Consider the following 12,175-nt stretch of genomic DNA (forward strand, 5'->3'; position numbering starts at 1 on the left):
GAAAGCCGTGGTTTTGAACAATTTTTCTCTCGGGAACCCATAATCAGTGTTCAGTTGCTGAGGCACCCCCACAACAGGACAGTGACCGGAAAAAGGGGTGTCAGGGTGTCGCAGAAGGCACGCAACAGGACAGAACAAACATACACACAGACGTCTCTTTCTGGGCACTTGCTGCTGCCTCCTCTGCTTGGCCACACCTGCAGGCTCCTGACTCCACCTCCTGATTGGATGCTGCTGGGTAATGCAGCCAATCAGGAACAAGGAAACTGTCCAGCCCCCTAGCAACTGCCCTGCTCTGGGAGAATAGGGGAATCCAGCGGCCCCTTCTCATCCTCTCACGGAACCCTCCCACGGAACCCCAGGGCAGGGCCGTGGAACCCTCTCATGGAACCCCAGGGCAGGGCCGTGGAACCCTCCCACGGAATCCCAGGGCAGGGCCGTGGAACCCCAGGGCAGGGCCGTGGAACCCTCTAGTGGAACTCCAGGGCAGGGCCGTGGAAACCCAGGGCAGGGCTGTGGAACCCTCTAGTGGAACCCCAGGGCAGGGCCGTGGAACTCTCTAGTGGAACCCCAGGGCAGGGCCGTGGAACCCTCTCTTGGAACCCCAGGGCAGGGCTCTGTGGCCCCTTCTCATCCTCTCACGGAACCCCAGGGCAGGGCTCCACGGCCCCTTCTCATCCTCTCACGGAACCCCAGGGCTCTGTGGCGCCTTCTCATCCTCTCACGGAACGCCAGGGCTCTGTGGCCCCTTCTCATCCTCTCACGGAATCCCAGGGCAGGGCTCTGTGGCCCCTTCTCATCCTCTAACGGAACCCCAGGGCTCTGCGGCTCCTTCTCATCCTCTCACGGAACCCCAGGGCTCTGTGGCCCCTTCTCATCCTCTCACGGAACCCCAGGGCAGGGCTCCACGGCCCCTTCTCATCCTCTCATGGAACCCCAGGGCAGGTCTCTGTGGCCCCTTCTCATCCTCTCACGGAACCCCAGGGCTCTGTGGCCCCTTCTCATCCTCTCACGGAACCCCAGGGCTCTGCGGCCCCTTCTCATCCTCTCACAGCACCCCAGGGCTCTGTGGCCCCTTCTCATCCTCTCACGGAACCCCAGGGCAGGTCTCTGTGGCCCCTTCTCATCCTCTCACGGAACCCCAGGGCTCTGTGGCCCCTTCTCATCCTCTCACGGAACCCCAGGGCTCTGCGGCCCCTTCTCATCCTCTCACGGAACCCCAGAGCTCTGTGGCCCCTTCTCATCCTCTCACGGAACCCCAGGGCTCTGTGGCCCCTTCTCATCCTCTCACGGAACCCCAGAGCTCTGTGGCCCCTTCTCATCCTCTCATGGAACCCCAGGGCGGGACAAACTCAAAATGGCTTTTAAATACAAACAAAAATAAGAGTAAACAGTTTACCAGATTGTGTTTTAATGTAACAGTTGTAGAATACAAGAAAAACATAATATATATTTATATATAAATTACAATGTATAAAATACGTTTTATGAAGCATTTAATATAGGTGGAGGTTGCACATGTCAATAATAACACAACTGAGTTCACATTGTATTGTGTAAACAAAAACTTAAGATCTGCACTATTTTACCAATGTGTGAACTGTAATGCATTGTATTTGAAGCAACATTAAAAACGATACAACCAGGTATGTAAATATGTTACAGATCCAAAAACTTCAAATGTTTTACTATAAAATAGCAATAGCTGCTTTAAAAAAACATAGGTTTTCAATGACGTACAAAAATAGATATCGGAAGTTAAGTTTTAAAATGTACATATATCTTAACTTCTTTGCAGCAGCAGAAATGTACTGCACGTGGCAATGAAATGCGTGGAACACTGGCGGAAGAAACGGACGATTTAAACGTGCGGTCCCACCGAGCAAGCGCCCGTTACTTTCCCTTTTCAATTGCAAAACCTCCATTCATTTTCGGTTTTACAGAACGATTGATGGAATACGATGAAGGAACCGAGAATCAGCATGAAATATACAATGTGCAAATCCGAGGCGGGCAACGCCAGTCCTCAAGGGCCACCAACAGGTCAGGTTTTAAGGATATCCCTGCTTTAGTACAGGTGGCTCAATCAGTGGCTCAGTCGAGGACTGCATCACCTGTGCTGAAGCAGGGATATCCTGAAAACCTGACCCCTTGGTGGCCCTTGAGGACTGGCGTTTCCCAGCTCACCTTTGCAGTATTCATTCTTCTTTTGGTATATCAGGCCAAACTATGAAACGAAACATATCCGAACGTTAAGTACCGCTTGTAACCCGCCTGACTTAACAGCTGGATTGCTTTCTGCTTATTATCACCCGGATACATATTGCCAGGTGGGACTGCACCTTTAAAGTCAGAGAATTCACAATATAAAAACAAAGACTTTTCTGCAGAAGGAGATTCATTTTCACAACACTTATTTAAAGATTTCTATTTACATATTTATTCTTTTTTTCAATAGCCACCTGAATTAGGTAGTCATCAAATCCTCTTCAGAAAGATTCTTTATGTACTTTACATGAAGATTCCAGGTACCTAGAAATGCCACGTTTGCACTTCTGTACTGATAGATGCTTGTGAGGGCTGCATTTATAATATTATATAGTACATTTTAGGACGATTTTGCATATTCAGACTTTACAAAATAGATTATCAAAATGAGTAGCACAAGTATTGGGGAAAAAAAAGTAGATTACATTGTAACTAGAATTTTCCGTACCATACAGCGCCCCGTCCTGAAGCGCTGGGAGGCGAGAGAAGAACAGGGGAAACAAAAAGGGGTCGAGCTCGGACTTTAGGGACAACCCACAAGGAATTCAGAACTACTTCATTTTCCAAATCAAGGCTGGACATGTGCAGAAACTACAGGCAAAAACACAACGACACATCTCATGGCTGCAAGAGAGGAACGCGACATGTGAAGGACCTGGGGTTACTCGGATAATCAGGAGGAGAACGCGTTTGGTTTGCCCCTTTGGTGCTAGCTGCAATAATCCTGCAGACCTGCCATCTCCGCAGAGAGACTGTTACTTGCGCAATACTTACTTACACACAAGCTGCTTGCAGTTACTTCCTTGCAGGGATTTCAGTGTAACAGCAGCAATGCAGGACCCCATGTGAAGGGCCACGGAATTTAGTAATACTGAGAAACGACTGTGCGGGACGCGTCGCTCAGACGGGCTTACTAACGCTATGTGTTTTCTGCCTCCAGGACAGAATAATGTAAGATTCCAGAACGGTTATCAAAGCAGCAGTACCAGAAATGATCAATGCGCCATATTCCTGACATGTAACGGTTTGATACATGCTCACCTTGTATTTGGCATTCATTTTTTATCCCCTTTGCTGGCAAGGGGGCGTGCAGCGGGTTGCACTGCCGCGGCTTACAGAGCTCTCTGCCAGTGCAGGTTGCATTTCTATTAACACATTCTAAGGCTGCAGCCCCGCTGCCACTGAGCGCTCATGCTTGAGAGCGGTGACATCACCAGCTCGCCAAGCATGAGCGCCGGGTGTCCTGGCTATTTCGCAAGCGCGCGCGGGGGGGCGTTGCGGGCATGTTGAGCGCGCTTCAATGTCTCTTTTTTTTTGTTTACTTAAGCGCCAAGCGTGGGTGAGCGTGCGAGCCCGTGCCCGAGAACCCACCGCTTGAGCGGGGACGGGACAATTTCAATTGCCGAAACTAAACTCTGCAAGCACCGCGCGGTCAGCACACTCAGCGCTAGCGTGGCCGCAGCCTTAATGCCTCAGGATTTCAATTACAAAGCAATGAAGATTAACCCAAATGTGTGTGTTTCCTTCTCCCTGGGAGACGCACAGTAGGAGGAGCGTGCTAAAGCCTTAAAGTCTTATTTCAACTTATAAAATTACCATAATGTCCTGTTTGATCAATTTCTATAAATGATTTGAGAGATCTCTTTGCCTGTAACACAAGCAGTGATCCTAGTACCGCTGCTTCAACGTGCTCTCCTGACACACAAACAAAAAACCACAAACCTACAAAAACACTAGTGTTAGAAAAATAGGGTTTACATTTCTGAATCTTTAAATAATGACTTTATAGTGTTAATAAAACAAGAAATGTATTCACTTTGTATTTTTACATATATATTTTGTTTACCCAGGCCGCTGCTGGAGAGATCAGCGACACATTGTTCCACAACGTGTAGGTCCCGATTCCAGAGGAAAATGTACATATCGGCCTTTGCATTGCAAACAGATTACCGAAAGACCAATCGCTATGTATCAATCACTGGCCCGGCGACCATTACCATCCTCTGCGAGGATACGTACCAACCACTGCATGTTCCACGGGAGCCCCGTCCTGCGTTTCCACTGGTCGCAGGAAGAATGGAGACAGACTGACGGCTCTAATACAGGATTATATTAAAAGCTTAAGTGCATTGTATGTCTTACATCCTTTGTACCTTGAAGCAAAGCCGCTCTAGTGTAATGCGCAATTCAAAAACATTTTAAGGCAAAATTGTACCCCAAGGGGTTAAATCAAAATTATTCTTCTAATAAGAAGAAACAGTTATAATAGAATGTCACGGAATGACGAAGCAGCGCAGATAGTGACGGTCGCTGGAGAGTCCTCGCTTGGCTTCTGGCGCTAAGCGGACTCCGTGTTAAAAACGAACGTTCACTTTGTTTTTGTTCAGCTCCCTCTCCAGGTTTCCGATCAATGTGTCGATGCTTTCTTGCAGGTCGTGAAGGTTCACACCTTGTTCCTCCGACACGTCTCCCTCCTCGAGCGCTAGGAAAGCTTTCAGCGAATGTTCTTTGGGTATTGCATGCGGGCTCACGTTATCTGCCTCTGTCCTGACTCCGTCAACCCGGTTCTCAACTTCTTCCGGGGGAACGTCGTCATAACCTGCTTCCTGCGAGTTTTCTTTTGGGCTTTTAAAGTAGCTTCCCTCGCAGCTGCTCCAGTCTCCGGCGTAGCGGTTACTGGAGGGACTGTCCAGTCTGGCGACTCTCGGCCTCAGCACCCCCGACATTTCTGTGCTGCTCAAGTTGAGCATCTGTGGTCGTTTCTTCCTCCGCAGATGAGGCTGCAGTTCGGCCGACGTGGAGTTTGCGGTCGGTTCTTTGGCAGACACATTTTTCACTGCAAGGCGACAAAATACAAATGTTTTAAAACCTGTCGTTGTTGCTTTACGACAACGTGTGATTTAACTTCCGCGCCAAACAAACATGCCTCTGTAGTTAATGTCTCCATTCATTAAATGTTAAGATAGAAGCGACATCCCGACACAAAAAGTAACACAAACCGATTTATAAATTAAATCTTTATTTTAAAATAAAATATATATGTTAATCTCCTGCCCCAATTATCCGAAGGTTCAGAACTTCAATCGTTCGGAGAGAGAAACAATGTAAATATTAATAAAGTATATATATATATATGTTTTATTTATATAATGATTCTTCTGTGCTAGAATCTATATACATATACACACATATATATGCATATATATACACACACACACACACACACACACACACACACACACACACACACACGTAAAATATTAGCAACGCAAACAAAAATCACAGTTAAAAATAAATATTACAATATAAAAAAAGCTGGCAGCGTAGTGGTTAAAACGCAAGAAACAAAGCGCGGCGTGAATTCCACGTGCTTATTAATACCGCGCCATGATGCGCGCGCCCCCCCCCCCCCCGTGCTCGGCCTTCCCTGCAATTGGTGGCTCATTCCTTGGAAACAGGCCATGGACATTGGAGCAAACCCGTGCTAAAGCATGTTGCAGATTGTTACCTGAGCATTGATTACACAGCCGCTAACTAACCGTCTCTTCTTTATCGGCTTCCTATGGTAAACAGCACAAACTGTTTTATTTCCTCATTTTCTTGGCAAATACTCACATCTGTAATATTTGTTCCTGCCATGTGCCCTCCCTACAAATAAAAGGGCTGATAGGGAGCGTGTGGCACCGAGCTGCACGGAGCCAAGAGCTTCTAACCCCTTTGGCGCTGAAGTGGGTAATGCCTGACAGAGCAGGGCACTGCCAGCCCTCCACACTGCCAGCCCCCCGCACTGCCAGCCCTCCGCACTGCCAGCCCCCCGCACTGCCAGCCCTCCGCACTGCCAGCCCCCCGCACTGCCAGCCCTCCGCACTGCCAGCCCTCCCGCACTGCCAGCCCTCCGCACTGCCAGCCCCCCGCACTGCCAGCCCCCCGCACTGCCAGCCCTCCCGCACTGCCAGCCCTCCGCACTGCCAGCCCTCCACACTGCCAGCCCCCCGCACTGCCAGCCCTCCGCACTGCCAGCCCCCCGCACTGCCAGCCCTCCGCACTGCCAGCCCCCCGCACTGCCAGCCCTCCCGCACTGCCAGCCCTCCGCACTGCCAGCCCTCCGCACTGCCAGCCCTCCCGCACTGCCAGCCCTCCGCACTGCCAGCCCCCCGCACTGCCAGCCCCCCGCACTGCCAGCCCTCCCGCACTGCCAGCCCTCCGCACTGCCAGCCCCTCCGCACTGCCAGCCCCCCGCACTGCCAGCCCCTCCGCACTGCCAGCCCTCCGCACTGCCAGCCCCCCGCACTGCCAGCCCTCCCGCACTGCCAGCCCTCCGCACTGCCAGCCCTCCGCACTGCCAGCCCTCCGCACTGCCAGCCCCCCGCACTGCCAGCCCCCCGCACTGCCAGCCCCTCCGCACTGCCAGCCCCTCCGCACTGCCAGCCCCTCCGCACTGCCAGCCCCTCCGCACTGCCAGCCCTCCGCACTGCCAGCCCCTCCGCACTGCCAGCCCCTCCGCACTGCCAGCCCCTCCGCACTGCCAGCCCCTCCGCACTGCCAGCCCCTCCGCACTGCCAGCCCCTCCGCACTGCCAGCCCCTCCGCACTGCCAGCCCCCCGCACTGCCAGCCCCCCGCACTGCCAGCCCCTCCGCACTGCCAGCCCCTCCGCACTGCCAGCCCTCCGCACTGCCAGCCCTCCCGCACTGCCAGCCCCTCCGCACTGCCAGCCCTCCCGCACTGCCAGCCCTCCGCACTGCCAGCCCCCCGCACTGCCAGCCCCTCCGCACTGCCAGCCCCTCCGCACTGCCAGCCCCTCCGCACTGCCAGCCCCTCCGCACTGCCAGCCCCTCCGCACTGCCAGCCCCCCGCACTGCCAGCCCTCCGCACTGCCAGCCCCTCCGCACTGCCAGCCCCTCCGCACTGCCAGCCCTCCGCACTGCCAGCCCTCCCGCACTGCCAGCCCCTCCGCACTGCCAGCCCTCCCGCACTGCCAGCCCTCCGCACTGCCAGCCCCTCCGCACTGCCAGGCCTCCCGCACTGCCAGCCCTCCGCACTGCCAGCCCCTCTGCACTGCCAGCCCTCCGCACTGCCAGCCCTCCGCACTGCCAGCCCCTCCGCACTGCCAGCCCTCCCGCACTGCCAGCCCTCCGCACTGCCAGCCCCTCTGCACTGCCAGCCCTCCGCACTGCCAGCCCTCCGCACTGCCAGCCCTCCGCACTGCCAGCCCCTCCGCACTGCCAGCCCTCCCGCACTGCCAGCCCTCCCGCACTGCCAGCCCTCCCGCACTGCCAGCCCCTCCGCACTGCCAGCCCTCCCGCACTGCCAGCCCCTCCGCACTGCCAGCCCCTCCGCACTGCCAGCCCTCCCGCACTGCCAGCCCTCCCGCACTGCCAGCCCCTCGCACTGCATCGCAGAAAGGCTGCGGAACGCAGAGAAATCGGGCTCTCTTATTCACGCGCCTTTTTTCATATCATTACATTTAGGATCAAATATTCAAATGTTTACGTGAGGAGGGGAATTAAAAGCCTGTCATTTCAATCCACCCCCTGGGAAGTTTCAGGACTCAGTATCTCAGCAACGAATATGGCACAAATATACCAAAACAGGGTTCAATAGTTTGGAGAGTAGTTCCCCTCCCCCTCCTCTCCCCATCCCCCTCCTCTCCCCCTCCTCTCCCCTCCCCCCTCCTCTCCCCTGCCACTTTACGAACTTCCACCATCTCAGCACAATTTGCCCACGTGCTTGGTTTTATTCATCAACAAAAGTCTTTTTGTTTCTAAAGACGTTAAGATGGAAAAGGCCAATGTTAATGATAACACCAGAGCCGCACTGCGCAGAATACACTGCGCAGAATACACTGCGCAGAATACACTGCGGCTTTGTTTCACGGAACATTATTTGAGTGAAATGTACAGGATTTGTAAGGACACACGCAGGACGGTGGCACGGGGCCGCTGTGTGACAGAAGTCTTCACATGATCTGCTTGGGAAGCGCTCAGGTTACTGATAGCAGAAAATCTACGCAAAGCAATTTGTACCTGCAGAGAAATGTGTATAATTATCCCCAGAATAGGGCGATGACGCAGCCCGCCGCCCTGCAACCGGAGCGCAGGTGAGAAAACAGGAGTAGAAGGGTCACAAGTTTATTGCAGAAAAAAGGGTTCGGGAGCGCATATAGATTCAGGTATATGTGGAAATAAAAAATACAAAAATAGGCAATACAGCGGGGACGCGCAAACATTCCCCCTGCCTGCTCCCCCCCCCCCTCCTTACCATGTCTCCTCCCCCCCCCCTCCTTACCATGTCTCCAGCGTCACATGATGCCGCGGGGTCACGTGATGTCACGTTGCCGTTGCAGACAAGGTAAGTAAAGGTACAGGCCTCACGCATACCCCCAGCATTTAATTTAAATGCCATGGGGAAGAGTGAGGGACCTCTGCAACCTCCGCAAACACCCTGAAAAATCGTGCGGCCCCCCCTAGTTTGCGCACCCCCGCAATACAATATGGTGAATTGAACTTGGTGAAAAAACGCCTGCTTGAACCACTCGCGGACCATGTGAGTGCACTGCGTATATTTCTTGCCATTCGTTCTTCGGACCGAGTCCTTCTCAGGAGCAGCGCTACATCCAGCGACTGGATTAATTTTTTTAAACAAATTTGCCTTCTCTTTCCTCACTTATAAATGATATTTGCGCCGGGTCTTCTGTTTGCGCTCACAAGTTTATCGTAATGTCATTTAGAGACATTTACACACCTGAACATTTTGCCAGCATTTGTAACATCTGTATTATATACTTCTTAGGCATTGATTATAGTGGAGACGCATGGCGCGAATAGCGATCACCGACTGCGCACGCGCGAACAGCGAGCACCGACTGCGCACGCGCGAACAGCGAGCACCGACTGCGCACGCACGAACAGCGATCACCGACTGCGCACGCGCGAACAGCGAGCACCGACTGCGCACGCGCGAACAGCGATCACCGACTGCGCACGCGCGAACAGCGATCACCGACTGCGCACGCGCGAACAGCGAGCACCGACTGCGCTGAGCGAACAGCGAGCACCGACTGCGCACGCGCGAACAGCGAGCACCGACTGCGCACGCACGAACGCGCGGCTGGCAAGCACCGATCATGCATGCGCGGCTGGCAAGGAACGAGCGCGCATGCGCGGCGCAGATAGAAAACTGGGACAGTGGTCCAAAAAGTCAGGACAGAGGCCTAAAAAGCAGGACGTCTGGTAACCCTACAGGAGCAGGACTGCCATCGGGGGGACCCCAGGACAATGAGCCCAGGGGGCCCTTGCTGGCCGAACCCAGAAGATGAACTCGATTGAAAGTACGTTTGCGACTTGCGGGATCGTCCGAGCGTCCAAAGCCCTTTCTCAGCCAGACCACAGGAGAAACAGAACAGATGGGCCCTCTTCCCCCAGCTCAATAGGCCCCACAGATCTCCCCTAACCCCCCCATCCCCCTCAAAACCTCATTGAGCACCGCCCCAACCTGGGGCCCCAGCCCCATACAAGCTGGTGGCGGTCCCGGTCAGAAGTACAAAGCTATGCATCATGACAATGTCACGGAGGAGAATGGGAGGGCTGTCCCGTTACCTGGCCATAGCTGCAGGAGGTAGTGCAGAACCTCAATGTGCTTTTTGAAATCCAAGGCACTAGCGAGCTCTTCTGAGTCGGTGAAGACTCTGTTGTTATGATTGGAGGTTTCCTGCCTCTGGCTCAGCAGGACCGGACCAAAGCACACGGCTAAGTTCTGACAGGTCATCTTGTTCACTTCATGGTAAGAGGCCACCAACTTCAAGTGATCCAGCAGCATCTTCAAGGTTGCCTGGAGGACAAACATACAGGAACGTTGTTACCCATGTGATTACATTGATGCTCACTAAATCTCTGTGGAGATATACAAGTCCTTTGTGCTACAGTACATGGACAAATTATACATATGTGAGATCTAATGACTATCTGATGCAGTAATCCAAAAAAGTCATTTCCTTAAAAAAAAAAAAAAAAAAAAAAAAATATTCAGGTATTGAAGAGCAAGTAGAACATTTTGAAATAAAATCGTATTGCCAGTACATTTTTCTTGTGTTTCTAATTACTTTAAAAAATGCATTTAGTCAAATTGGCTTTTTGTAAGCAAGAAATGTTTTCAGTTCTGTTCCATCATTGTATTTTAGATATTTAATCTCATATATTTCATCTCATATCTATTTTATAGGCTGGGGAGCGGAGGGCCCTTCATTTCCAGCTCTGAGAATCGTTCAGCGGAGTGACCAGTATAACTTTCTGGTTTCTCCAGGGGATTTAAATTGCCATCCAATAGGAAGCCTCAACAGATGACATTGCAACTTCCTATTGGCCCATGGAACCTGCGATATTTTGCTTCCCCTGGAAGGAGATTTAAGCAGCAACTACAGTGGCTACAGTGAGTAGCTCAGGAGCCGGGGGAGGGAAGAGTCCTGCTTCCAATCCTGAGGGGAGGGGGACTGCGGCTTTAATAGGTTCCAGGAGGAAATGAGAAGGTGATGTACACTCCTCGTGATCTTCCCGATCATCGGATAAGAAGCAGCTCTGCCTTTGCCACTGATTGATCACGTTCTAGTCTATAGAATTCTCTTTACCGCACAAGAGATGAAGTGTGCACTTTTATACAAGGACACTTCTGTACGGAAAAGCAGCAACTATATATCCCACTAGAGTGTCAGCTCTCGGGATCAGGACCTTCATTACATCTCTGTATGTGTTTGTGCCTGTTCGTCCTCATTTGTATTTGACCGTTTATGTAATATACATCTCTCTGTGTCCGCTGCGGAATAATGCAGGCGCATTACAAATAAACTCTCATAGTAATAATAGTATCACCATTGGCAAAAGCAATATGTTGATATCATGGCTTACCCGCTCCACGTCAGACAGGCAGCCCAGGAGCCCGACAGTATGCACAGAGTCTGTGAAATCGTTCTCGCAGCCGTGTGCAGTTATTCTCAAGGGTTTATCGACCATCGCATGTAACACGGCTTCGTATAAATGTTTTGTAATCAAAGGGGAAGGCAGTTCTCTTAAATAGTCCTTTAGAACACCTAGGAGAGTAGGGAAAGAATTTATCATTTAAAAAAATCAAAAGTATAATGTTTATTAAATGAAGTGTTCTTAACATGGTGCGAGTTTTACATCTCTGCCAGACAATGCTACACTGCCATACAGGTCATTCCAAGGAGGAGCCTCTCACTGAAATGTACCATAAACATGAAATAAAACAGAAAAAAGTGGGAAAAAAATGCACAAGAAAATAATGCACGTAAAATAAAGTGTAAAAAAAAATGGTGAAAAGTTTAGAGCTCAAAAACAAACAAAAATACAAACACAAGCAGTTGTGTTTATTCAACATACAGGATCACCCAATTCTGTATTTTGAATCAACACAACTGATTGTTTGAGGCGGCCTGTTAAGTGCGTCGTTTCTGTATCGACTTTAGCCCGAAGCACTCCGGCAAATGTTCATCACAACCGTGAGTGCGCCTTTTACTGTGTGACACACACACACTTCATTTTGATAGATAGCTATACACACACACACACACACACACACACACACACACACACACACACACACACACACACACACACACACACACACACACACACACACACACACACACACACTATTATATGTATATAGTCTTTTACTGTGTGACACGCACACACTTAATTTTGATAGTTATATACACACACACTATTATATTTATATAGCCTTTTAATAATTCTTTGTACAATGATTCTTCCCGTAAATGTTGATACTGTAATGCTATATCATCACATATTTCTAATGAGGCAGAAATAAGCCGTGTTACATTTTCTATGTTTTACCCATATCCTGTGTAAGTGGAAGGACAGAAAAAGCACTGGC

The 12,175-nt window shown here is 51.2% G+C and overlaps 1 protein-coding gene across 1 annotated transcript; it reads right to left on the reverse strand.

The window, feature by feature from the left end:
- Positions 1-1,394: 1,394 nt before the first annotated feature.
- Positions 1,395-11,369, reverse strand: LOC142483381 (rho GTPase-activating protein SYDE2-like). Its single transcript, XM_075583460.1, has 3 exons — positions 11,167-11,369; positions 9,865-10,096; positions 1,395-5,104 (listed from the first exon to the last, which is right to left on the reverse strand). The coding sequence occupies exons 1-3, from the start codon at positions 11,269-11,271 to the stop codon at positions 4,623-4,625; spliced, it is 819 nt and encodes a 272-aa protein (XP_075439575.1). The 5' UTR covers positions 11,272-11,369; the 3' UTR covers positions 1,395-4,622.
- Positions 11,370-12,175: the final 806 nt, after the last annotated feature.

This window comes from Ascaphus truei, unplaced genomic scaffold (assembly GCF_040206685.1).
Source record: "Ascaphus truei isolate aAscTru1 unplaced genomic scaffold, aAscTru1.hap1 HAP1_SCAFFOLD_3243, whole genome shotgun sequence".
Taxonomy (NCBI): Eukaryota; Metazoa; Chordata; class Amphibia; order Anura; family Ascaphidae; genus Ascaphus; species Ascaphus truei.